The 26837-nt window shown below is 37.8% G+C and overlaps 4 protein-coding genes across 7 annotated transcripts in view; 2 read left to right on the top strand and 2 right to left on the bottom strand.

The window, feature by feature from the left end:
- Nucleotides 1-4607, top strand: part of kcnd3 (potassium voltage-gated channel, Shal-related subfamily, member 3) — a 124461-nt gene extending 119854 nt beyond the window's left edge. For all 3 annotated transcript variants that reach the window (XM_048210028.1, XM_048210029.1, XM_048210027.1), the window contains one exon: nucleotides 1313-4607. In XM_048210028.1, the coding sequence (XP_048065985.1) occupies nucleotides 1313-1517 (205 nt within the window). In that variant the 3' untranslated portion in view covers nucleotides 1518-4607. The remainder of the gene's footprint in view (nucleotides 1-1312) is intronic.
- Nucleotides 4608-5392: 785 nt separating this feature from the next.
- LOC125280017 (neuropeptide FF receptor 1-like) lies at nucleotides 5393-8528 on the bottom strand. The gene is made up of 2 exons (XM_048210316.1): nucleotides 7089-8528; nucleotides 5393-5896 (listed from the first exon to the last, which is right to left on the bottom strand). The coding sequence occupies exon 1, from the start codon at nucleotides 8204-8206 to the stop codon at nucleotides 7265-7267; it is 942 nt and encodes a 313-aa protein (XP_048066273.1). The 5' UTR covers nucleotides 8207-8528; the 3' UTR covers nucleotides 5393-5896; nucleotides 7089-7264.
- Nucleotides 8529-10142: 1614 nt separating this feature from the next.
- ddx20 (DEAD (Asp-Glu-Ala-Asp) box polypeptide 20) lies at nucleotides 10143-17246 on the bottom strand. The gene is given in 12 exon segments (XM_048209725.1): nucleotides 10143-11256; nucleotides 11259-11345; nucleotides 12088-12189; nucleotides 12550-12655; nucleotides 12754-12836; nucleotides 14284-14342; nucleotides 14719-14857; nucleotides 14973-15115; nucleotides 15206-15329; nucleotides 16285-16453; nucleotides 16681-16775; nucleotides 16996-17246. Coding segments are annotated over 12 exon segments (2304 nt in total). The 5' UTR covers nucleotides 17189-17246; the 3' UTR covers nucleotides 10143-10252.
- A 1726-nt stretch (nucleotides 17247-18972) lies between these two features.
- inka2 (inka box actin regulator 2) lies at nucleotides 18973-26642 on the top strand. 2 transcript variants are annotated; one of them, XM_048209727.1, is made up of 3 exons: nucleotides 18973-19628; nucleotides 23124-23215; nucleotides 24313-26642. In XM_048209727.1, exon 3 carries the CDS (start codon nucleotides 24352-24354, stop codon nucleotides 25204-25206), a length of 855 nt encoding a protein of 284 aa, XP_048065684.1. In that variant the 5' UTR covers nucleotides 18973-19628; nucleotides 23124-23215; nucleotides 24313-24351; the 3' UTR covers nucleotides 25207-26642. The 2 variants fall into 2 exon arrangements, with proteins under 2 accessions (XP_048065684.1, XP_048065683.1); XM_048209726.1 differs by lacking the exon at nucleotides 23124-23215.
- The last annotated feature ends 195 nt before the right edge of the window (nucleotides 26643-26837 follow it).

Genomic DNA, 26837 nt, shown 5'->3' with positions numbered 1-26837 from the left:
ATAAATACAGTAACAAATGTATTGATCATGGTTAGTTCATGTTGGTTATTAGTCTAATACATTAACTAATGTAATGTTAACAAATCAAACCATATTATAAAGTGTTACAAACAAATCATTTACTCAGAACACCTCTTGAAATGAGAATATAAGTGTGCTTATATTTTTTTTTTAGTAAGAGTGGTAGTTTAGCCTAGTTTAGACTGGAGTGAGGTGAAAACAGAAAAAAAGTGCAAAGCAAGTTGTTGTTAGCTAGCTGTTAATTTTATTCAATTGTATATGGTAGAACTATTAGTCAAAATAAACTTTTTGGTAATGAAATCAAAGTGCTGACAACAAAGCATCTCAACTTGTCTGCATCTCAAGTGGTCTTCACGCACTCAATACTTGTACTTTTACTTTCAGTACTTGAGTAGTAAATTTTAAAATAAACTACTTGAAATACTTAAGTACAAAAAATTTTGAATACTTTAGTACTTCTACTTAAGTGTGGTGCTTAAAGAGCACTTCAACTTTTACTCAAGTCACTTTTTTGATAGAGCACTTGTACTTTTACTCAAGTCTGGGTCTCTAGTACTTTATACATCTCTGGATTCAACTCATCGACTAGCATATGCCGTCATGTTAATCTTTTGTGCAAATCCAGTGTTGAATTGACCCTCGTTTGTGAAGCAGTCCGTGTAAAATGATGGCAAGGTAACAACACTATTATAACAACTCTTCCTCTTTTCTAAAGCAGCCCAACATGGCCTCTCCCCTTTGTTGTGTTCCCGGGGGCAGGGCTTATGTCAATTTTGGGGTTCGTGATGTCACCAACCCTGGAAGAAGCTCATTGCAGTCCCTACCAGCCGTTTGTTGTAGTCCTTAAAAAGTGATTTCTGTAAAAGAAAATATCTCCCTTTGCATTGAACTTTGAGCATCGTAACTTTGCAGATGTTGTTTATGCTCAAACAGCAACATTACACACCTGCTAAAGTTAAAAACCTGAAATCATAATCAAGGACCCCTTTAACAGTATTATCAGGGTCTCATGGGACCCCAAACATAAAAAGGAGGCCTATAATCATTCTCAACAGAATGTGAGGGTTAAAAGGTAAATATCACATGTTAACAGCATTTTTTGTGTCATTTCCAAGCAAGATCTAATTTCTGTCACATAAGGCAAAAAAAAAAAATATATATATTAGTATTCATTTGTGTGTTTAGGATGTATGAAATGCTAACTATGAAATTAGCCTTAGTAGAGTAATTAAATAAACAAGTTGGGTGTGAAAAGAGCTCTAAGACCTCTGTCTCTTTCTCTCTGTCTCAGTCGTTCCAGTCTCAATCTGATGTCGGATGAATCAGGGAGTCTGAACTGCAAGAGCAGTGGACTGGTTACCACGGCAATCATCAGTATCCCAACCCCTCCCTCAAACAACTCTCGAGGCAGTCCCGACGCTCCGCCCCCTCCTAACCCAGACGCTCCGCCTCTTCCGAACCCTGGCTCTGATGTGGTGAAAATCTCTGCGCTGTAGGAGAAAACAGAACTCAGGAAGAGAAACTGATGAGTAGCCTGCCCCCTAGTGGGAGAAGAAGTGCACTGACTCAGACTCTCTAAAAGAAATAAAACAACATTGATATGTCTGTGTAAATGAGAGAAAAAGGACGGCCATGAGTATTCAATCACTCTCCATCAGGACTGATAAAGATGAGGGTGTCACTGCAGTGTCACTGTGCATAAAACATTTCTCCTTCTTTTTCCTTCTAGTTTTCTGTTGGGTCATACTGTTTTTTAAATCGTCGAAAAGATTAATATTTTGACAAGAGATGGAGGCAAGAGGTCGAGTTTTGTTTTCATCCGAGAGTCTTGTTTGTTTATTATCTGTTCCAACATCGCAGACAGCCTCTCAAAGCCTCGGCTTTCTTTATCCCAATTATGTTGTTTTGATCTAGAGTAATTCCTAAAGGATAAGAGAAAATCTACTTTAGAGTCTGAGGGAGACTATATGAGGGCGACAGTGTTTCTTAGACCATGCTAAGTTTTTATTTTTGGAATATTTGGTCAGAGTTAGGTCTAAGTTGAATGTTTCTGCCCCGCGTGTATGTGTGCGTGTGTGAATTACGGAATCGTCCTTCAAAATTTCAGCCTCTCACACAGTTCGTGCCTCTCAGGGGGAAGAGAGTTCCCTTTTTCTTTAAGCCACTGTCTCTCCCTGAGTCCAAAACATTGAGCCGACTTTGTAACGTTAGTTGTGACCTATCAAACATTACTATGTAATATAGAACCAAAAAAAAGAGAGAAAGAATCATGAAAGTGTTTTTAAAACTCTGTGACTACAAGCACAAGGCGTCGCTGAGATTTTGTGATTACAATGTGTATCAAGCCTTGGTTTAACTGTGAATATTGTTGATAGAATATTTTGTAATATTTAGCCATTGTTTGGCGAAACCAGAGCAGCTGCCTACCCCGCCCCTTTTTGTCCACCCCGCCCTTTTATGTCTGCCCCGCCCCTTTCCTCTGTCCACTGCTGGCCTGCTTCCTGTAGTTGTTCTGATCTAAGTGTTATTGTCATTATCGCTCAATGGGTATTTAAAATGTGTCTAGTTTGCGTAAAACTACATGGGTAGGAAACTTTTGATGTTTGTGTTTTTCATTAACAGTGAATGTTTTCGTTAATCTAGATTTCAAGTCATACGTTGCTGTTAGAGGAGAAACGGTCAACCGTACAAACCAATTAGAGATATTTTCCACCTCTTTTCTCTCCCTCTAAACTCCCTCCTTTTCTGTCTCTCTTTTTTTTTTTTTGTCAGCCATGTTTAGGAGAATGGCACTGCCAATGATATAGTTCAAATTTGTTGTCATGTAATGGAAAGACCGTTTCGTCTGTGTTGTTTACTATGCCCAATCCTATTCTCAAAACTGCCAGCAATCAACCACATGTCCCCCTGAGCTCTGCCTTTTGTACCATAATCCCCATCCCAGGACTCTAAACCCCACCCATCCCCTTAAACCCCACTCACTTGTGCCTCTTACACCAGCATACATTGAAAATGACCCCCTCCCCTCAGGACGTTATTGTTCCAGGACCACTGAGTTTTAGTGTTCAGTGCAATGAAACACACACTAGACCTCATATCAACTCATTTAAAGGGATAGTTCACCCAAACATGAAAATTCTGTCATCATTTACTCACCCTCAAGTTGTTCCAAACCTTTATAAATTTCTTTGTTGAATGTTTGAAACCCCAAGCAGATCTCGCCCCCCTCCCCCCTTGACTACCACAGTAGGAAAACATGTTTTAAAAAAGTTGCCACTATTCCAATCGTCTCTTTTCGTCACATTAGCCACATGCAGCTCTGGTGACATGAATAATCTGTCATTTCAGTGCAATTTTGTTTATTTCAGTGAAAAAAACATTTGTAACAAAATTACATTCGATCTCGCCCCCATTGACTACCATAGTAGGAAAACATTTTTTAAAAAAGGATTAGGGTTATTTGGAAGAATGTTTGTAACCAAGCAAATCTCACCCCCCATTTCACTTCCATTTTTCCTACTATGGCAGTCAATGGGGGGCGAGATCTTCTTGGTTACAAACATTCTTCTAAATATCTTTCTTTGCGTACAGCAGAACAAAGACAATTTATACAGGTTTGGAACAACCTGAGGGGGAGTAAATGGGTGAACTATCCCTTTAATCTTGGTTTAAGCCCCTTTTAGATAGAATAAGCCATATTTTCCAGAAAGAAAAAAAAAATCGTATTCAATAATTGCATAACAGATAAATAACCTATACTTGAACTTTAAAGCCGAAGTGGATGTCCAGTTACATAAACGTGAAAAGAGTTGTTGGACATGACATCAGTATTACAGGGAAAAGCACATTGCGATATTTGATAGGAATATCAGGGTATCCGGCCCACACCATTCTTATGAAAATCTTACCAAAATGTTCTTTGATGGCCCATGTGTTCGTACGATGGCTATCCTGTTTGTTGTACATACGATCCATAACAAACCTCTAATGATCCTCTTTTTATGGTCCCAAATGATGTTTGTGATTTATTGACTTTCATAAGTGTACATAATAGATGGGAAATATGAAAATGATCTAATGTTTAATTAATCAGAAAGGAAGGTGTGGCCAATAGATTCTAAATTTTAAGATAATAAATGTTGAGTATTGGATCACCTGTGGTCAATGGCAAGCAGTAATGTGTTCGAGTTACTTTCTTTTGCTTTGTCTTGCTTTGTCTTTATATCCAGCCCAGCAGGGGACACTACAAAACCATCAATGTAATAGCAGTGAATCTAGAATCCTAACAGCTTTGTAATCCTTCATTTGTGCAGTCCATTCAGATGACAGAACTGGTTGTTTTGAATATATTACCAAGTGGAGATCTGTATGTGCGCATCTACATACCTGTCGAGGGTCTTCTTTCTTCCTCTGTGTGTCTGTGCTTGTTTAACTCTTTTACTCTCTTTGCTTCGTTTTTTTTTGAGATAGTCATGTTGTTCTATTCAGCAGATTCCTGTTCACTGTCAGATGTTAAATATTATTTATGATCTTGTCTTGTGTCACAGTTGTGAAACGCCTGATAAATGAATTGTATCTGCCACAAATCCATCTGCTGTTTATTCAGTTCCTCTGACAATGCCGAACCGTGATCTGACAGCAGTTTAACGATGAAATCACATAAATCAAATTAAAACAATATGTTGGAGCTGAAATAAAGTATAGATATGACATCATGACTAATAAGTCAGAAGGGACGCAGAAACAAGCTGCAGCTGAAAAAGAAATCCAGCTCTGGGTCTTTCAGACTCCATCTTAAAATTTATCTGAGCACCTCAAACATAATTTGCTTCTCACAATAAATCATTCTGTATGAAAATATGGTCCGTCATTTAAAACACAATATGACCTGCCACAATTCCAATTGTCTCATTTCATCATTGGCCACATGCAGCTCTGGTGACATGAGTAATCTAGGTGCATTTGTAACAATAAAATTACCGTCTATCCTGGACATACATTATGGGTAGGTAAATCTGTGGACTTGTGAAATCCTAAATTTATTTATATTTACATAATATAATGACTAACATTTTAACTGAAATATTTGATTTACATGATTGTGTTTTTAAAGTATCAAGCCTTGTAAATCAGATACCCTAAAGGGACAGTTCTCCCAGAATGGTAATTCAGTCCTTCATTTCCAAACCTGTTTGACTTTCTTCTGTGGAATATAAAAGAAGATATTTTGAATAATGTTCGTAACCAGTTTTGATAACCATTGACTTCCATTCTATGGATGAAAAAATAAAAAACACTGAGACATTTCTCAAAATATCTTCTTATGCAGAAGATTAGAAAGGTATACAGGTTTGGAACGACAAAAGAAAAATAAATGATGACAGACGTTATTTTTTGGTTAACTATACATTTAAGAGTGACATTTCATTTTTCACTTTTAACACTAAAAAATATTAGAAAAAAGTCACAAATATTATGTAGCCTAGTGCTAACATACACATTCAAATGTGAATATATTAGTTTCATCATGACACTTCTCACTTGAATGTACATCAACTAATGATCTCTGGCGTTAAATATAGGCTAGTGAAATAACAGCCTATGAATGAATCACCCGCATCACAATAAAAATAAAAAAATAAAAATAACATGAAGGCCTACTTCACCATCGAGCGTTTAGAAAGTTTCCTATCGGCCTATTGCTTTAATTGCTCCGGTCGGACAGTAGGATGTTATTCATGAGTGAGTTCGGGAGTAGTTTGTGGAGATGTGAACGCAGCTGTCTGTGAAGCAGCGTGTAAATGAGCGGCTCCACTGTTGCAGGGACACACGTCACAACCAGCGCACACGTGCGCAGCTCGCGCAGCAGCCAGTGCTACAAAACACCAACACAAACACACACACACACACACACACACACAAAACATAATTTCTTAACAAAAAGATTTTTGTCAGTTATATTTTTTAAAAATATACATCCAAAATGTCAAAAATGAATCCTAATTTAATCAATTTTCTTACTGTAAATTAAAGGGTTAGTTCACCCAAAAAAAAAAAAAAATGTTGTCATTTATTACTCACCTTCATGTCGTTCCACACCTGTAAGACCTTCATTCATCTTCAGAACACAAATTAAGATATTTTTGATCAAATCCGATGGCTCAGTGAGGCCTGCATTGCCAGCAATAACACTCCCTTTTTCGATGCCCAGAAAACATTTTTAAAACAGTTCATGTGACAATAGTTGTTCAACCTTAATATTATAAAGCGACGATAATATTTTTTGTGTGCCCAAAAAAACAAAATAGCGACTTTATTCCACAATATCTAGTGAAGAGCGATTTCAAAACATTGCTTCATGAAGCTTCAAATCTTTACGAATCTTTTGTTTTGAATCAGTGGTTCGGAGAGTGTATCAAACTGCCAAAGTCACGCGAACTATTGAAGTTTCAAAACGCTTATGATGTAACCAAGCCTTGTTTACTGAAATCATGCGATTTTGGCGCTCTGAACCACTGATTCGAAACAAATGATTCGTAAAGATTTGAAGCTTCATGAATTCAGTGTTTTGAAATCGCCATCTTCACTAGATATTGTGGAATGAAAGTCGCTATTTTGTTATTTTTGGAGCACAAAAAGTTATTCTAGTCGCTTTATAATATAATGTTGAAACACTGTAGAGACATGAACTGTTTTAAATATGTTTTAGTAGCTTTCTGGGCATTGAACAAGGGAGTTTTATTGCTGGCTATGCAGGCCTCACTGAACCATCAGATTTGATCAAAAATATCTTAATTTGTGTTCTGAAGATGAAACGAAGGTCTTACCGGTGGTGGAAAGACATGAGGGAGTAATTAATGACAGAATTTTTCATTTTTGGGTGAACTAACCCTTTAAGTCGAAACTTAAAAAAAATGCAAACGTGGACAACTGAACTTCTTAGTAGGCTGTCCGTTATCTTAAACATTGTATTCATTTTCGAAATAAATAAATAAATAGCCATTTTTAATGGTTCTCAAAGTTTTCAGTGCTCTATATAATCTAATTTCAGATAAATGAACTCTCACTTGATCTTGATTCTGCCTGCAGTCCTCACACATGTTCAGCACGAGGATAATAAACAGCGGAGCCCAGAACACAGTGGCCGTGATGATGACGTAGCCGAACCTCTTCGCCACGCGGCCCTCCAACCTCTTCTTGCCCAGCTCTCGCGCCGCTGGAGTCAGAATACACACCGCGCCAGCTATTCGTGGTGCCGCGTGTTGATTCCCGAGGAGCTGTCAGGTTTCTGAAGGCGCGCGGATGCTGAAGGGGCCACACGGTCCCATCTAGGGAGGTGTCTTCCAAAATAAGGTTTAAACTGCACACCTGTGTCAGTTATTTTGTTGGTATGCTGTTTCACAACAGAAAAGATGAGGAAATAGTGAATGATTATCAGTATCAGAGACAAACCCCAGACGGGAAGCAGCACGTACACAGTGAAGGGGTCCGCGCGTGACCCTGGTGATCTTTGTAAATGCTGGCACGTCACGTAACATGAATTATCACACATTGTCAGCGACAGAACTGCGATAAAAAGCCCACAAGCCCAGATAAACAAAATCCATATTCCTATTTTCTCGTTCCTCTTCTTGAAGGGAAAGGCGATGGTCGAGAACCTCTCCACGCTTATGAGCGCGAGCGTCAGAAACTGCACACCGCTGCACAGAGAGAAAGTGAACTGCTGAAGGCAACACGGAAAGAGCCCAACCGAGTCTCCTACGATTAACGACACTAAAAACACCGGTGAATCTAAAGAACACCTGAGAAGAGCCACGGCGGATAAATTCAACAGCAGCGCGTTGTTGGATGTCTGCAAACTTTTGCTTTTAAGAACAGCGCAGAAAACCAGCACGTTTCCTGAGGTTCCGAACAAAAATGTCAAACTAAGGAGAAAGGAATTAAAGATCAGAAAGCGCGAGCTGGATGGCTCATTCCCGTATATTGTACTCAAATTAGGTGTTATATTTCCCATCGCATAAACTTGCATGTTCAACTGTCCTGCATGTTCGATACAGGTGCATTTCGGGGGCTGAATGAGTTTAAGACCCTTCTGACTCCCCCACCCCACTCTTATTTCCCCCCATTGACCTTTATTTTCAAGTGGACCAGCAATGATTACATAAAACAATTTGCACAAGGGCATAGGCTAAGAGACATGAAGCAAAGGCCGAGGTCTTTTAGGCTATATTATTACTCTCAAATAGCTTTTCGCAATTATTCTGCTACTTGCTTATTAGATGAATAAATACACTACAAACAAACAAATAAATATTAATTTGAGTTTAAATTATGTTGTGAGAAGAAAAGCAGGAACACTCAGTCTCCTTGTCAGAAACTTAATTATCAACCTGTCTGTGATTATTTTGCAATAAAGACATCTGACTCACACATTAGGCTACATATCTTCTTAGCAAACACATAAATAGACATAAAAGGTTTATTTGAGTTGACTTTAACATTTAATGCTTTAAAGGGTTAGTTCCCCCAAAAATGAAATTTCTGTCATTGGTTACTCTCCCTCATGTTGTTCAAACCTGCAAGACCTTTGTACATCTTCAGAACACAAATTAAGATATTTTTGATGAAATCTGGGAGGTTTTTTGTCTCCCATAGAAAGCAACAAAATGAACCACATTCAAGGTCCGGAGAAGTAAAGACATCATTAAAGCAGTCAACATGACTGCTTCAACCTTAATGTTATGAAGCAAAAACAAAACAAAAATAACAATTTTCCCTCTTCCCTGTTTTTGCGCACAGAAGTATTCTCATCACTTCCTATCATTAAGGTTGAAACACTGTAGTCATGTTGACTATTTTAACTGTCTTTACTACCTTTTTGGGCCTCAAATGGTACAATGACGTTGCTGCCTATGTGTGGTTAAGATACCCTTGGATTTCATCAAAAATACCTTAATTTGTGTTCCGAAGAAGAATAAAGGTCTTACAAGGTTGGGATGACACAAGGGTGAGTAAATAATGGCAGAAATTTTTGGGTGAACTAACCCTTGAATTATTTTTAAGTTTAAAGGTGCTAAAGAGGATCTTTTCGTCGACTGAGAAACCAAAGACTGTTAGTGAGTTTTTTAAATTATCTCATGCGTTTCACAGCTCATTTTGAGGGAACGCATCCCAAAACTCGTGCACGAGTATTGGAACATGAGTGTTTACCACCGGCATTTGCTGTGTCGCGTTAGTGGATTCATTATGTCAGACTCACCGCAGGTAACTCATAATCTGCAGTTGTTACTCCTGTCTCCTGACAAAAGCATTGCATGCGGCGCCTGTAGAGTGTGGAAAGTTACTGGAGCGCGCAGCCGCGCACGTCTCGCACAAGGAACGTCATGGCAGTGATTGACAAGCCAGAGGGCCAATCGTTTACGCGATGATCGCGTAAATGATTGGCTGGTGTTTTTAAGGCCCTACCTCGTGCACAGATGATGTATATTAATATTATTCCTTTCAGTGCACCTAATAAATAGTATTTTATCAGTTAGTAAAGACAGTTTCAAGTAATATTGCAAAAATGTATAAAACAAAACATCTTCTTTAGCACCTTTAAGTTTGCTTGGAGACCGCAGGGACAGAGAACACGAACACACTAAATATTTAGGGAAAAAAAGTTTATAGCTACCTTGGAGAAGTCATTATTCTTTCAAACATTGAAACTGACCAATCAGAATGAATTATTCCAGAGCGCCACACCCTAAGGTGGCTGTATTGCTAAACACAGCTCGAAAGATCCTTGTCTTTTCATAAATTGGTCTAGAAAGGTCATTTAGCCCTTTATTCTTGTATTATTGCTTTGTCTCTTTGTTTATTCTGAAGGTCTTTGATTTGGAGAGCACTCGCTGCTAATCAGTCCCATCATCCAGCAGGATATTCAGATTTGTGGGCGTGGCTTCTTTGATTGCAGATAAAAACTTAATTTTATATTTCCATGAGCAAAATCTACATCATGTTCTCATAATGATAGTTTCAAATATATATATATAAAAATAAAATATGGTATATTTTATATTTATATATAAATATATAAATAATTGCAGTTAGTTAAAATATTTACAATGATTTGATTTCAATTACCATCTTAAGAATTCATTTTTATTATAGAACTACATGAATATGTACACAATGCAAATGGGAACAGTAGAAAGGCCAAAAGCCATATGCATGATGATACCAACAACTTTTAGTGCTTCATCATTTCATTCATGTAGACAGAATTCATATAAAACGCAGTCATCCAGTTATAGGGTGAATGGTGATAATATGAATTGTAATATTCAACCCAGGCTCTGTATGAACTCCAATAATCCTGCCCAGCCACTTCCTCTTCTAGTTCATCAGTCTTGTCCCTTCTCCGCTTCTGTCCTGATGAGGCAGCCTTTCTGCTGGATTTCGAGGTTGTTCTGCGTTTCTGGGGAGGGCTGTGGTGGTGAGCAGGATTCTGGGATTGAGGTTTAGTAGGCATTTGCTTGTTTCTGCTGTACTGTTGTGACACTCTGGCTGAAGGTAAAGAGGATTCAATTGATTCCGGACGATTGCGTACATGTGAGTCTGGAAGAGCAATTGTGTGATGTGAAGACCTGTTGGGGACAGAAGAGCTTGATTCACTTTCTACCTCCATCTCAGACTCTGAAGAGGAATCATCAGATGACACGGAAGCAGTCTTTTGTTCAGGGGACAATTCAGAATCCTCCTGGGGTGGAGGAAGATCTTGATAGGACTGCGATTCTTCTACAACATATGATTTATAAGCCTCATTATCATCATGGCTGTTGTGCAGTCCATTAACTGCATCTTGATTCCTGTTGAAATCGTCATACTGGTGAATAATTTCAACAGATCTCCCCAGACCTTCTGTTATGAAGGTCTCATAATCTGCCACAGCCTCGTTGAAGGTCATAACCTTTCGTGCATGCAACTTAAATGAGGATAGAGGAGGAATTCTGGGAAGGGTGTCATTCTGCTCTCTCTGAGTAGGAGTCGAGTCATGTTGGAGGTTTGTAGCAAGAGGTAATGGTTTTTGCCTCTCAGGTTTGGGAGAGTGATTTTTAGCCTTGGTTTCAGCTCCACGGTAGGATTTATCACCTGTTGCCCTTTCTGTGATGACCGCAGATATGCGAGACTCTCTGGAGGGTTTAGATGTCGTCTGTTCAGATTTAGCTTGTTTCTTCTTCTCTGGTTTGGAACATCAGGAATTTTGTGAGTGGGTTTTGAAGGAGGTTCAATTATCACGTCCCAGTCACAAGCCTCTTCCATGATCCCTGGAGGGATTGGATCTGTGAAAGAAACCATGAATTTGAACACACATTGTAGAGAAACAAGTTTAACAGCCTTAACTTTAAGTTCATTAAATATTTGCAATCATTGAAAAAAACTACTTTTGCGAACTAGTCCTAGGTTTTTCGCTCAACCTCAATAAAACCACTGCAGTACAATTCTCTGGACTCTCTAGGTCAATTGTCAAAAATGTTGAACTTTGCCCTTTGGATAACTATAACAGTGTCATTTAGGTCATTTATATTAGGCATGGCCAAATATACTCAAAATCCTAAATCCTATACTATAAATCCTAAACGAAAACTCAAGACTTCATGAAATTAGGTGAGCACATGCAGCATTTGATTCTAAAGAAGCATGCCAAATTTTATGGAGATCAGACCATAGGCAGCACTATAACTGTTAAAAAGCCTTAAAAACTACTATATTTCCTTAGTAAATTACCTGTATTGGCTGTAAATGGTCTTTTCCATCTATGATTTGCAAGTGGTTACATGCTTGCTAAATAAAACATAATACCTTTTTATGAATGTGCTTAAAGGCCTTAAAGCACTTGAACCCATAAATGTTTGCATAAATGTTATATTTATATTCATATTTTATATTATGAGGAGGGACTAGTGGAAATTTTGTGATTATCAACATTTCGCCACAAATGCCTTCGATTGAGCTTAACTTGCACCGAAACTGGAATATTCCTTAAATGATAGATGACTATAAAAAGTTTTACTTCCTCTGTACCTGGTAAATGAGTGAGATTCAGGGAGCATTTCTGAGCAATGGCCATCATCTTGTTCTCCTCCTCTCCATGGCAACAGTAGGTCACAGCAACCCCTAGAGTGCCTGAAAACAATAGACAGGACAAGGTCAAAGGAAATGCTAATTGTGTCCATTTCTAGAATTCTGATGAGAATGAAGATTGAGATGATCCACAACAACATCACGTTCAGGTTGCAATTATGAATTCTGATTCTGGAGTGCTGCGGTCATTAAAAAGCTCTTGATGAGTTTGTGTTTAGCAACTAATTATGCTACTGATTGCTGTAGTTGCCCTTTCAGACTCTGACCCCTGCTAGACTGTCTCAGAGCAGATGATCTCTGATTAAGCACTCTCATGTAAATGCCCCAGACACACATTAATTAAAACCACAGTGAAGTGGCTTCACATATATTGGCGCTTAATTGTTTTATAATTGGACACACCAAATCGTCCAGCGCGACCAATGCGGTGCATGTAGGTCTCCCAGTCCTGAGGAACATCCAGATTAATCACCAAGTTCACCTTCTCAGCATCAATACCACGAGACGTCTGTGGAAGAGACAGATTGATACGAAAGGAAATGTTACTTGGGTATTAAACATTGGGTATTTTCCAGTGTAGGTGTTATAATAGGTTGAAATCCTCACCAGATCAGTGGATATTAAAACCCGACACTGATACTGCTTCAGCTTCCACATCGCCTCTAACCTCTGGTCTTGACTTAAACCACCTACATACAAAACAAACACAACAAAGGGTTTAAACATAATAATCATTAATAATAATGGCTTTCATACATTTACATGCCCACATTCTAAATTCTTTCTTAAATCATTCGGATCCTAGTGAACTGCCTATGGAGGCTGCATTTCAAGGCATTACATGCACACACCCAACTTCATAAAGGCAACCTTATCATAGTCCTAAGTAGGGTTGTCAAAAGTACCGACTTCGGTACCATTATATTTATATTATATCAACATATCAACATATCTGTTGAGTGTGTGAAGACAATGGCCAATCAGAGGTGTTTAAGAATTCGCTCGACAGCACTCAGAATCCTAGGGGGAAATGCTGGTATCGTCCCATTTTTAAAATTTCAGTACCGACAAATGTTAAAAATGTGACGATACCAGCATTTCCCCCCAGCATTTTGAGCACTGTTGAGTGGATTCTTAAACACCTCTGATTGGCCATTGTGTTCACACGCTCAACAGATATGTCTGTGATTGGCTACAATGATCAAGGCTTGAAAACATGTAAAATAGACATCTTTGATGTCGCTCACGTGTGTGTCTGTGTGTAAGCTCTCCTTGAAGAGCATCAAAGATGTCTATTTACAACATGCTTTTGAAGTGTTGATGATTGTAGCCAATCACAGACATATCTGTTGAGCGCGTGAACACAATGGCCAATCAGAGGTTTAAGAATATTGCCAACAGCGCTTAAAATGCTAGGGGGAAATGCTGGTATCGTCACATTTTTAAAATTTCAGTACCGACTTGGTACCGAAGTCTGTGATTTTGACAACCCTAGTCCGAAGACACCTTTTATTCAAATTCAGGCAGCGTCGCATATATCCTTCACGTAGAAGGTCATTTCACACTGCAATGTGAGGAAAATGTCATTAAAATGTAGAATTAGAAATACTCTGAATATTGAAAAGTATATTTTTCATTTTTGTAGCCTGTTTATTTTTATTCTTATTCTTATGTATCTGAATTATTATACAAAAAAAATAGATTTGAGTTCCACTGTGCTGCTTTTCCATTACTTTTATACTTAATACTATACTTAAACATGCACTAGATTGTTAAAAAAATGCCCAGCACTTAAGACCTTTCGATTTTTTTTCTATTCAATTTCTATTCTATTCAAATTCTATTCAACTTTTATGAACTTCAATTACAAAACTGAATCAAGATCAGTTACAACCATACATTTAATACTAGTTAGTTGATTGAGATCAAACCCACACAGTATCAAAAAGTTTCAAAATAGTGTAATATAACAAAGCGCTAATTGAATTAGAAACAAAAGATTTGTAAAGATATTGAAGCTTTGTGTATCAAACATGCTCATGACTACAAATCATTCACTGAACAGTTAGAAAGCTGCCGTAAAAGTAAAAGCATGTTCAGTAGACATTAGTTTTTGAGACTGAAGGTGAAACTCACCCGAGATGCAGACCGCAGGCAAACCTTTAGAGGAGAGGATATCAGCCAGGTGCTGTGCTCTGCAGAAAAACAGCTCAACTCAGTCTTTCATTACTTTCAATTAAGATCACAACACTTTTAAGATGCAGTCACATTTACTGTTGCTATGTGAAATTTTGCTGGCAAAATCATTTAAATCTGTGTGATTGGAAGTTTTGTGCAAATGCAGAAAAGTACCCCATGCAGATTTTGCTCATATTCAAGTTGGTCACTTAATTTTGCTGTGCTGCTGACCAACAGAAAGCTGCTTGGTTTGAAAGTAACTGCGCTTTATACATCTCTACGCAATTGACAATGGATGTTTTTTGCTAATGTGATTGCACCTTTACTCTTATCAGAGTGAATGTTTTCAGAATAATGGAAGTAATTGGAAAGGTGTAGGGGAGCAGCTCTTGCCTGGTATGGAGGTTCGAGAACACCAACGCTTGGTTAAATGGGATTTTGCTGAAAAGTTCAAGAAGACTCTGAACTTTCTCCTCAAAGATTTTATGGGACAACGAATGAGACGGAACAATCTTATAGTACTGTTTTAGTCCTGAAGGAGAGAGTACAACACAAGAATGACACTGTTATCACACATAAACTGTTTCAATTCAGATTTTAAAGGGTATTTAAACAAAGAAACAAATCAGAAAGCGCTGCAGACTGACCAAGGAGTCCAGGGTCTGTTGGGTTCAGTCGCACAAACGTCGGCTCTCTCATGTATCTTGACAGATGTTGTGCTAAAGATTCTGGGTAGGTGGCAGAAAGGGCCAACATTTGTTTATTTGCTGGTAGAGAAGAGAAGATCCAGCTAACACAGAAAACAAAGATCAGTTAACTCTAACCAGCTGAATTAAACACAGAAAAGTCTCTGAATCAAATTCACCAATTCAACTCTTACTTGATCTGCTCCTGAAAGCTGCTGCTGCTGTCGTCCTCTAGCAGTTTATCAGCCTCATCCAAAACAAACAAGCGAATGGAGGACGTAATCAGGGCTTCCATCTCAATTAGCTGCTTAATACGACCTACAAATACAACACCACTTCATCAATACTAGTACTTCTTAAGATAATCTTAAGAACATCCAAGTGTACCCAACTATGCTATTTTGAGACATCATGAATATGAACTAAAATGTGCTTTTAACAAACCATCTCTATATTAAAAAACACATTAGATGAGGTGAGGTTAGGTTAGTGACAAAAAAAAAAAAAAACAAGTTTTACACGGCTCCAGTGGGTTAATAAAAGACTTCAGAAGCAAAGCGTTTGATTAAGAAAAATATTCATATTTAAAACTTTAAAACTATAAAATGAATTTTACTAAAATAACTAGGTTCCGGCAGACGGCCGTATGGACGTCGACTCACGCCAAAAGAGTAACCTCTGATGCGATGTAGGAGTAGCGTAAGCTTTGACGCTTCTCACTGTTCAAACAAATAGGGTTGTGCAACAAACTCAAGCTCCTCTTCTCTGATATCGAAATCCTCTAACATTACTCTTTAAAAATTCTTGTTTTAGACTTAATTCGTGACCGGTGTTTTGTTTTGCTCTCTCCTCTGCGCTTCGGCGTTCAGCAATACATCATGCATGGGGTCAAAGGTAACTCTTTTGCCATAAATTGATGCATACGGCCAGAAGATAGTTATTTAAAGTTTTAAATTCTGATATTTTTCATACACAAACGCATCTCTTCGCTTCGGAAGACCTTTATTAAACCCCAGAGCTGTGTGGATATCTTTTATGATGGATGGATGCACTTTTTTTGGGCTTCAAAATCTCATCCTCTATTTACTGAAATTATAAAGCTTGGAAGAGGCAGGACATTATTTAATATAAATCCGATTGTATTAATCTGAAAGAAGAAAGTCATATACACCTAGGATGGCTTGAGGGTGAGTAAATCATGGGGTAATTTTCATTTTTTGGGTGAACTAACACTTTAACATCTGTCAAGAAAGAAAAATGATCTAGCTCAAACCTGGTGAACCAATGGCAATGTGGCATTTCTTCAGGTGCAGTTTATCTTGACTGACAGGTCGGCCGCCAATGAACACATGGCACTCCAAGCCCTCCATAGCGCTGCCTATTGCCATGACAACAGCATGAATCTGCACTGCAATCTCCCGAGTGGGGGCTAAAACCAGCACCTGGTGGGACAAGAGAAGGGCACATTATCAGGAAACAGGCACACACTTGTTTTTTGGGTGCTTATATTTAACATAAAAAGATGTTAAAAGAAGACAAAACCAGGGAAAAGTCTTTACAGTCTTTGTCCTATGTTTATCCCGTTTATAAAAAAAAAATATATGACAAAACGTCATTTGGTAGTATAATAAATTCTGTTACATATCCTAAAATGTGCTCAGATTAATACCTGTGTGGTTGTGTTTTCCAGTATAAGGGAGTCCAGAGCGATGGTGGTGAACACACAGGTTTTTCCTGTGCCAGATTTGGCTTGAACAATAAGGTCTGAATAGAAGAAAACAACATTAAACATTATTTCCCTCAAATGGTGCATGAAATGACAAGAATATCGTTTTCATTGATGAACTACATTTTTGAATATCACACTCAACCATATATTACATATTACATCAAAGAGCAGCCAGTTTTTAGTATGTGGTTAATGAAAAAACAAGTAGGTTTAGGCTTGTTTTGGTATTGTTTCTTGTTTTATTCGGTCTCGTACCGAGTCCACATCTTCCCAGCGGGATTGCCTTCAGCTGGATAGGGGACGGTCTCTGAAAGCCAGAGGCAGATAAACCCTCGAGCACAGGTTTTGAGAGGAGTAAAGAGCTGAACTCGACACCGCCGTTAATCAGAACATCATCTGTCCGAGTTCTGGATTGCAGCTCATGCGCTGCTTTCTTGGATGTCGCCATATTTCTATCGCGACTACGTTCTGTTCTTCGGCGCTGAATAAATGAGTTGAGCAGCAAATAAATAACTGCGCCCCCTTGCGCACATAAACAGAACCGCCGCATACAATACCAGCGACATGCTGCAGAGGGCGACAAACACACGTGGTTGACATAAGTACACACACATAAAAAATAAAATAAAAACTTTTAACTTAGCTGTAGTAGTATATAACAACTGTATGGAGACAGAATTGAGATTAAAGGGATAGTTCACCCAAAAATGAAAATTCTGTCATCATTTACTCACCCTCAGGTTGTTCCAAACCTGTATAAATTTCTTTGTTCTGTTGAAAACAAAGGAAGATATTTTGAAGAAAGTTTGTAACCCAGTCGCTTTGGGCCACCATTCACTTCCTCGGTATTTTTTTTCCTACTATGGGAGTCAATGGTGGCCCAAAGCAGCCTGGTTACAAACTTTCTTCAAAATATCTTCCTTTGCATTGAGCAATACAAAGAAATTTATACAGGTTTGGAACAACCTGAGAGTGAGTAAATGATGACAGAATTTTCATTTTTGGTGAACTATCCTTTTAAAGCAAATCTTGAACAAAATATCATATGAAATAAATTCTCTGCCACACGTAGTCTGAAAGTCTATTGTTACAGTAAGTTTAAAAACGATTTAAAATTTCTGTTCGAAACTACTACTTCAACATTAAAGGTGCCATAGAATTGAAAATTGAATTTACCTTGGCATAGTTGAATAACAAGAGTTCAGTATATGGAAATGACATACAGTGAGTCTCAAACACTATTGTTTCCTCCTTCTTATGTAAATCTCATTTATTTAAAAGACCTCCGAAGAACAGGCGAATCTCAATATAACACCGACTGTGACGCAACAGTCGGGATCATTAATATGTACGCCCCCAATATTTGCATATGCCAGCCCATGTTCAAGGCATTAGACAAGGGCAGGCAGTATTAACGTCTGGATCTGTGCACAGCTGAATCATCAGACTAGGTAAGCAAGCAAAGACAATAGCGAAAAATGGCAGATGGAGCAATAATAACTGACATGATCCATGATAACATTATATTTTTAGTGATATTTGTAAATTGTCTTTCTAAATGTTTCGTTAGCATGTTGCTAATGTACTGTTAAATGTGGTTAAAGTTACCATCGTTTCTTACTGTATTCACAGAGACAAGAGCCGTCATTATTTTCATTTTTAAACACTTAAAGTGTGTATAATTCATAAACACAACTTCATTCTTTATAAATCTCTCCAACAGTGTGTAATGTTAGCTTTAGCCACGGAGCACTATCAAACTCATTCAGAATCAAATGTAAACATCCAAATAAATACCATACTCACATGATCCAATGTATGCATGCAGCATGCATGCTGAACATTTTGTAAAGATCCATTTTGAGGGTTATATTAGCTGTGTGAACTTTGTTTATGCACTGTATTATAGTCGAACGCTCGGGGGCGGGGAGCGGGGAGCGTGAGATTTAAAGGGGCAGCAGCCTGAATCGGTGCATTTCTAATGATGTTCTAAAAGAAGCAGTTAAAAAAATTGATTTAAAAAAATCTATGGTGTATTTTGAGCTGAAACTTCACAGACACATTCAGGGGACACCTTAGACTTATATTACATTTGGTGAAAAAACGTTCTAGGGCACCTTTAACATCAAGCAACTGTGATTCATGTACCCTCCTCATCAGAGAATAGATAGATAGATAGATAGATAGATAGATAGATAGATAGATAGATAGATAGATAGATAGATAGATAGATAGATAGATAGATAGATAGATAGATAGATTTGTAGTTATTTAATAGTTATTATATATTACTACAATAGGCTACTATAAATAGGCTATATAATGAACTTAAAAACTAGTTTACTAAATTTATAAGGCTCTCCCCCTCTAACATCCAATCAGAGTGGATCTTAATAGAGTTAAAGCTGTACAATTGTAGCTCTATTGTTATGCATGAACCCACCATTCATCATGAACTGACCGCTGGTGTGAGAGCACGACCCGTTTTGTTTACGGACAACCGTTAGTTAATCCTATTCAGGAACTTTCCCTTCAAATCAACGTAATTGCTACATGACACCAGAAATACTTTGACTTCACCGGGTGCTGCTGCTCCTTCGCCTCAGAGAGCGAGGGCTGTAATGTTATTTGAATATGTAATCAGAAGTGTGTCATGAGGTTAGAGAGGAGGAATATTATATTTAGAACTGACCAAAGCCAACGCGGAGAAAACCAAACACCATTTTAACCGTTTCTCAGCAGATAGCGACATAAAGGATTGAGTTTTAATGAATCAGCCTGCTTTTAGTTTTACATTATTTTAATTGTGTAACACAGCAGTTATGGGTGAAGAGAGAACGGAACTCGGTGACATGGATAGCAACCTTCGGCGTCTAAAACATGAACTGGTGAGATTTTCCTGATCTTTTCTCCCTCTTCCTTTGTCTACTTTTACAGCACTGGTGTTATTACAAGAAGCTTCTCAGATATGGGCTGATAATAACTGTTATGAGATTGAGCCCGCATTACATTTTTTTTATTAAAAATTTTATGCGCGTTTCTTCCGCCCTGTGAGTCGATGTTTATCCAGCTGTTGGCGGGGTTTGAGAAAAAGTGCAACCTGATTGGCAGCGGTTATTTGAAAATGAGGCCGCTGATTGGCTAGTACTCGCCCTTCATGATTTAAAATGTGAATGAGTGCTGCTGAGTTCTGCTTGTGCTTTCACACAACAACAACAAAAAATCGCTTTTTGGCTCTGTGACCCCAAGATTGCTGCTTCAGAAAACCTCCAGCACTGCAGCAGAAAAATGTGCTTACCCAGTTGTATTATAACACAACAGATCAATTTCATGAGATGTTGAAATATTTAAAGGTGCAATATGTATGAATTTTGCAGTAAAATATCCAAAAACCACTAGGCCAGTGTTATATATTTTGTTCACTTGAGTACTTACAACATCCTAAATGTTGGCAACTATTTGTAAATCGTGAGAAAATTGCAATTTTAATCAAAGCTTCGGGACGTGTGAGGAGTCAGTTTCCGGGTTTATTTCGAAGAAACCATGGAAACACCAAAGAAGCTTTATTTACATGTTTTAATACACAAGGGAACAACTGTTTTGATATATTTATAGACAGAAAACTAATTATTGTTATATAGCTCAACACGTTTAGTCTTATTGTTTAAATATAATTTTCTTGATTTTTTGCAAGTACCATGCTTTACCATGCCTCAGAGAAAAACACTATTTTGTGAAGTAGCTTACATAACATAATCAGATGCAGCTTTATTTTTGGTAACAGTAATACAGCATTTATATTGTGTTGTGTGTTGTGCAATCACTCCAGCGGCCTCGTTCAGCTCCCACAACACTCGGTCCTGCTCTGCTTCATACTACAGTAATGTTAAAGGTGCCCTAGATTATGTTTTTAAAAGATGTAATATAAGTCTAAGGTGTCCCCTGAATGTGTCTGTGAAGTTTCAGCTCAAAATACCCCATAGATTTTTTTTAATTAATTTTTTTAACTGCCTATTTTGGAGCATCATTATAAACGCGCCAATTTTATGCTGTGGCCCCTTTAAATCCCGTGCTCTCCGCCCACAGAGTTCGCGCTAGCCTTGTACAGTGCCTTAACAAAGTTTACACAGCTAATATAACCCTCAAAATGGATCTTTACAAAGTGTTCGTCATGCATGCGGCATGCATGCGTCGGATTATGTGAGTATTGTATACTGTTATATTGTTTACTTCTGATTTTAAATCAGTTTGATAGTGCTCCGTGGCTAACGGCTAATGCTACACTGTTGGAGAGATTTATAAAGAATGAAGTTGTGTTCATGCATTATACAGACTGCAAGTGTTTAAAAATGAAAATAGCGACGGCTCTCTTGTCTCCGTGAATACAGTAATAACCGATGGTAACTTTAACCACATTTAACAGTACATTAGCAACATGCTAACGAAACATTTAGAAAGACAATTTACAAATATCACTAAAAATATCATGTTATCATGGATCATGTCTGTTATTATTGCTCCATCTGCCATTTTTCGCTATTGTTCTTGCTTGCTTACCTAGTCTGATGATTTGGTTGTGCACATCCAGACGTTAATACTGGCTGCACTTGTCTAATGCCTTTTATAATGTTGAAAACGTGGGCTGGCATATGCAAATATTGGTGGCGTACATATTAATGATCCCGACTGTTACGTAACAGTCGGTGTTATGTTGAGATTCGCCTGTTCTTCGGAGGTCTTTTAAACAAATGAGATTTATATAAGAAGGAGGAAACAATGGAGTTTGAGACTCACTGTATGTCATTTCCATGTACTGAACTCTTGTTATTTAACTATGCCAAGATAAATTCAGTTTTTCATTCGAGGGCACCTTTAATAATCGCATCTATGAACATGATTTCTTCCCGAGTCCTATCCCAGTTCTTTTTCAGTGGCCGTTGAGGTGAAGACCATGTGTCCCAAGATTCTGCACTCAAACTTAGCGTCATCAAGCTACGCCTTTTTTTTGAATAGGCATCTAGCGCACAGAAAATATTACATATTGCACCTTTATGCATATGCACACAGCTGTGTGCATTCATATGCAAAGCTGCAGTAAGGCTACAGCCTATAGGAAAGAAAAGTCACAACTAAATTTACATTTTTACATTTAATCTTTTAGCAGACACTTTTATCCAAAGCCACTTACAAACAAACCAATAATAGGGCAACGATAGTGGTGCTGTGACAAGTCCCAGTTAGTCTAGCACACTACAAGTAACAAGTTTATATATGAGAGAGAGAGAAATAGAATAGTAAGTGTTAGTATTAATGGGTCAAGTGTTGACCAAAAAAAAAAGTCTTTAGCAGTTTCTTGAAAATGGCTGAAGACTCAGCAGCTCAGGTTGAGTTAAGCAGGTCATTCCACCAGCAGTAAACAGTAAAGATTAAGGTCTGTCAAAGTGATTTTGTGCCTCTTTAGGATGGCACCATAAGTTGCCGTTCACTTGAAGAATGCAAGCTTCTGGAGGGCAAATAAATCTGAAGTAGTGAGTTTAGGTAGGCCTATAGGGGTGCTGAGCCAGTGGTTGTTCTGTAGGCAAACATCAAGTGGCTATTGGCAACCAGTGCAAGTTTATGAAGAGAGGTGTAAGGCTCTCTTTAAAGACCACACTTGCTGCTTCATTCTGGATCAGTTGCAGAGGTTTGACAGTACATGCCAGAAGGTCTGCCAAGAGAGCATTACAATAGTCCAGTCTGGTTAGAACAAGAGCTTGGACTAGGAGTTGTGTAGCATGATATGGTATAGGAAAAAATTGAGAAAAATAGGCACTTGCTAGATGAGGAAACAGGGCCACCAGGATGTTACTCAGAACCATCAAACTTTTGTGATCTCAGTGATGTCTGATTAATGCTGCTGTCCATCTGGGCACATCCCAAAGGAAACTGACACAGGCCAGTGACATCACAGAATGAGAAATAGGACCTACGGCTAAATCTGTTGAAAACCCAAACATGCCATAACTAGCAAACAGGGAAGTTACACGTGCAAAAGTGATTAATGACAATAATTAACCTCTGTAAATGTTAAAAACTGACTTTATAATATGAAATTTAAAATGACATTATGGCTCTATTGCCCACATAATCAGCTGTCTACATATCCTATTTGAATATCCAAATTAGATTTAAAGTAATGTTTCGGGTCAAATAAAAGTTAATCTCTATGTTTCCTCACACCTGCATTTATGACCAACCCTGTAAAATACATGCCTCAGCAGTTCATCCATGACTCACAGTCTAGTCATTGCACCCACATGTCTGTTAGCTCCTACATCTCCCATCATGCCTTGTTGAGACACAGTATTACTGTAGAATAGCATTAGTAGTGCTGCTGTGCTCAGACTGGCTGGTGATCGATCACACTTGTAAGGGAGAGAAGGAACAGAAAACAGGGAGAGAGACGAGAGAAGGAAAGACTGCAGGGTGAAAGAAGGTAAGATTACGGGTTTTATTTGGCAATAGAAGGGGTGTTTTAAGGCATTTTTATGGAATTTGTTTAAATGTATTGAATTAATAATTAAAATAAATAAATACAACTAAAAGACCGCATACAGTAGGGAATATCAAAAAAATCTTTTTTGTCAGAATTTTTAGTCTCCATTTTTAGATTAATGATCTCTGAAGACATACATTATGCCTTTTTGTCAAGATCATAACATATATATTCACATTTGTCTAAAAAAAATGATAAAAAAAATAAACACAATAAAAATGCAATAAAATTGAAACATTATTATTTTAACCAAACATTTTTATCCTTAATTTCATCTGGCATTTATACATGCGTCTCTTGTACAGAGTTTTTCCAATATATATATATATATATATATATATATATATATATATATATATATATATATATATATATATATATATATATATATATATATATATATATATAAGAAGTTTTTTCTGCTCACCAAGGCTTCATTTATTTTATCAAAAATACAGTAAAATAGCAATATTGTGAACATTATTCATTTAAAATAACTGTATTCTACTTTATTATATTTTAAAATGCAATTTTCTTTTATTAAATAACATTTTCTATTATTATCAATGTTGAAAACTGTTGTGCTGCTTAATATTTTTGTGGAATACATTTCTTTCAGGCCGCTTTGATGAAATGAAAACTCACTTTTTTTTTTTTAATAACAATGTAAAAGTCTTTAATGCCACTTCTGATCAATTTAATGCATCGTTGCTGAAGAGAAATATTAGTTTCTTTTTAAAAGTGAGAGAGACACCCCAAACTTACAGTAGTGTATAAAAGCAGCTTTACAGAAAATAATTCCTCAATGCTCCCAGTAAGCAATTCATTCAAAAACATCGGCATTCTCTTCAGCAGATGCTGAGCCAGGTATCAGTGATGGCACACTGTGCAGAAATTGCCGACAGTTTGGTGTAATATTGATTTTTGATAATTACTGTGAAGTCAGTGTTATTCATGAGTCACAACAGAATTCATTTACAGTTGCCTCATTATGTCGTAGTAATTGCTCTCTTGCTTTCTTGCCTTTCTCATTATAGGATTCTTTGTGGCAGTCAGATGAGTGTCTCCATGCTCAGATGAATTCTGTGGTCGGTGCTCTCCAGGAGCTCAAACTCTTGCAGGTCCAGACTGCGCTGGAGGAGCTGGAGTTCTCTAGCAAAACCAGCCAGGTCTCTCCATACACCAGCTCGATGCTCGATCAGATAAATCACAGTTCAAGAAAAACCCACCTGGACCGAACGCGGAATCCAGAAGAAATTCTTTCACAAGAATGTTTCAAGACTGAGCTTACCATGGAACCATCTTTGTTCCTCACTAGCTCTCCAGCAGAGAACCACCCTATTCCCAGGATACACAAACCCAAGACAGTTCACAGAGGAAGTCTAAGCACATCTTCCTCTTTTTCCTCTCAGGAAGACACAACCGACAGCCATTTCTCCTACGATATTGACGACTCCAGCGATTGGACAGCCTCACTGATGAACCACAGCAGAAACAGACAGCCGTTGGTGTTGGGAGACAATGTTTTTGCTGATTTGGTTGGGAACTGGCTGGATCTGCCGGATGTTGGACGCCAGACTGCAGGTGAGGAGCAGAATGACTCAAGGCTCAAAGACACAATTTTGGAGTCAACATCTAGCAGTCACTCTCAAGATCTCTCCAGGAAACTCTCGCTAACCGCTAGCATCTTCAAACGGGTACTACGCCGCGTTCGACCACGGCACCACCAAGAAAGCGAAGGGATGGATGTGTGTAAACAACCAAAGACCGCATACAGAAAGCCAAAATCAGATGTCAGCAAGCCATTCTGGGTGAGAACAAGAGGATTGAAGAAGAAAACCACGCCCACTCAGCAAGAGGCCTATCAGGGCTTAGAGGGTTTGAATCATACGCCACCTGTGTATGATTACAGCTCAGCTGTGTGGGTTTAAAAGTCTGATATAACTCTATATGGAAGAGACTGTTACACATATTATTAGTGGTTGTTAGACACAATTAGTGGACTTTATAATCATAATTGTTGTAAAAGCAAAATATTGTTCAACATGATGTTGCAACTGGGAAACTTATTCCTCTGAGTAGGGTGTTCGTTATTAAGATGTCATGCATTCATGTCTGAAACATACTGAAGTAGTCAAAACTAAAACATTTTACTGTAAACAATGAACCCAAATAACAGCATCTGAATTCAAAATTAATTCATTTTTATCATTTATTCTTTGTATCACAAATGTGAAGCAAACCCTGAAAGTTGAGTGATAAACCATTTGCTACAGATTTGCTTTCCGCTCACTGATCTCAGGATATATATGTTATAGACCTGTTTCGACGATTGTGTCACACCCATTCCACCGTCACAACTCGCCAACTCATGCATCATCTAAAATTCAGTTTCCCACTCGTAAATATGACTCTTGCTCAGTCATTCATGTGCTTGGAACTCATAATTATGATATTTCCAACTCAACTTGAAGGGCACATGTGTTTCTGAGCAATTAAAGGGTTAGTTCACCCAAAAATTGAAATTTCTGTCATTAAGTACGCACCCTCGTATCGTTCCAAACCCGTAAGACCTTCATTCATCTTCAGAAATTATATATTTCTGATGAATTCCAAGAGGTCTTTTTATTTCCCATAGAGAGCAATGTAATTACCTTCATTCAAGGTTCAGAAAAGTAGTAACGAAAAAAAAATTTAAATAGTCAACGTGACTACAGTGGTTCAACCTTAATGTCATAAAGCGACGAGAATATTTTTTGTGTGCAAAAACATAAAAAAAACTTTATTCAACAATCTATTCTCTACCCTGTCAGTCTCCAACGCAGTTGACACAGTGCAGCACTTCCGTGTTCCGTGAAACTATAAATTCCAAACATATATTAGGTAAACACATTTCTTGGATGTGTTTTTGTGTGTTGGAGACGTAAGCATGGCAGAGCAAAGAAAACAGAAAAATATTAAGTCACATTGTGTTGGCATCAAAAAGCTACTGTTTCTCTGAGGTCCCTTGAGTCTCAGTGCTGTTTCTGCTGATGTTTGTTTCCATCTCTTTAGGTTTAAAAGGATGGCTAACTGTCAGTCACTGTGGAAAATGTCCTGATTGGTGCATTTTTTCACAACTGTCTTGCGTTCTTATTTAAAAAAAAAAAAAAAAAAGCTTTGCGAGTATAAAGCTGTTTTGTGTTGGACAGAAAAACTATGCAATGATGCTAAACTGCTATGCAAAAATGAAAAACTGAACAAATGCAAATACCTGCCTGTTTTATCAGCACCTTCATGTTGTGTCATCTATAATAGATACATGAAACAAATGGCCTGTAATAATCTCTTTACCTGCTCTGAGAGCTATTCAATACATGATGTAATGTGGGATGTTTTTTTTAAATAAAAAAAAAAAAAATAATAAAAAATCTAATTCCTGTATGAGTACATTTTAAAAGGGAACAGGAAATTCCATGAAGTCTTACATCAGGAATGTCTGCCTTTAGCATGACCTTTATCATTTCCTCACATTACTCTTTATGAATTAAGAAACACTTGTGCTGTTTTCTGCATTTAATAC

The sequence above is a fragment of the Megalobrama amblycephala genome, linkage group LG12 (assembly GCF_018812025.1).
Source record: "Megalobrama amblycephala isolate DHTTF-2021 linkage group LG12, ASM1881202v1, whole genome shotgun sequence".
NCBI classification, from domain to species: Eukaryota; Metazoa; Chordata; class Actinopteri; order Cypriniformes; family Xenocyprididae; genus Megalobrama; species Megalobrama amblycephala.
Note: the sequence above shows the minus strand (reverse complement) of the source record. Positions and strands in the feature narration are given on the sequence as shown.

Coding starts and splice junctions, on each gene's coding strand:
- inka2 (XM_048209726.1), top strand. CDS start 19,563: ATGGGTGAAGAGAGAACGGAACTCGGTGACATGGATAGCAACCTTCGG. Junction 19,629..24,312: donor GGCGTCTAAAACATGAACTG/GTGAGATTTTCC, acceptor TTCTCATTATAG/GATTCTTTGTGGCAGTCAGA.
- LOC125280017 (XM_048210316.1), bottom strand. CDS start 8,206: ATGCCCTTGTGCAAATTGTTTTATGTAATCATTGCTGGTCCACTTGAA.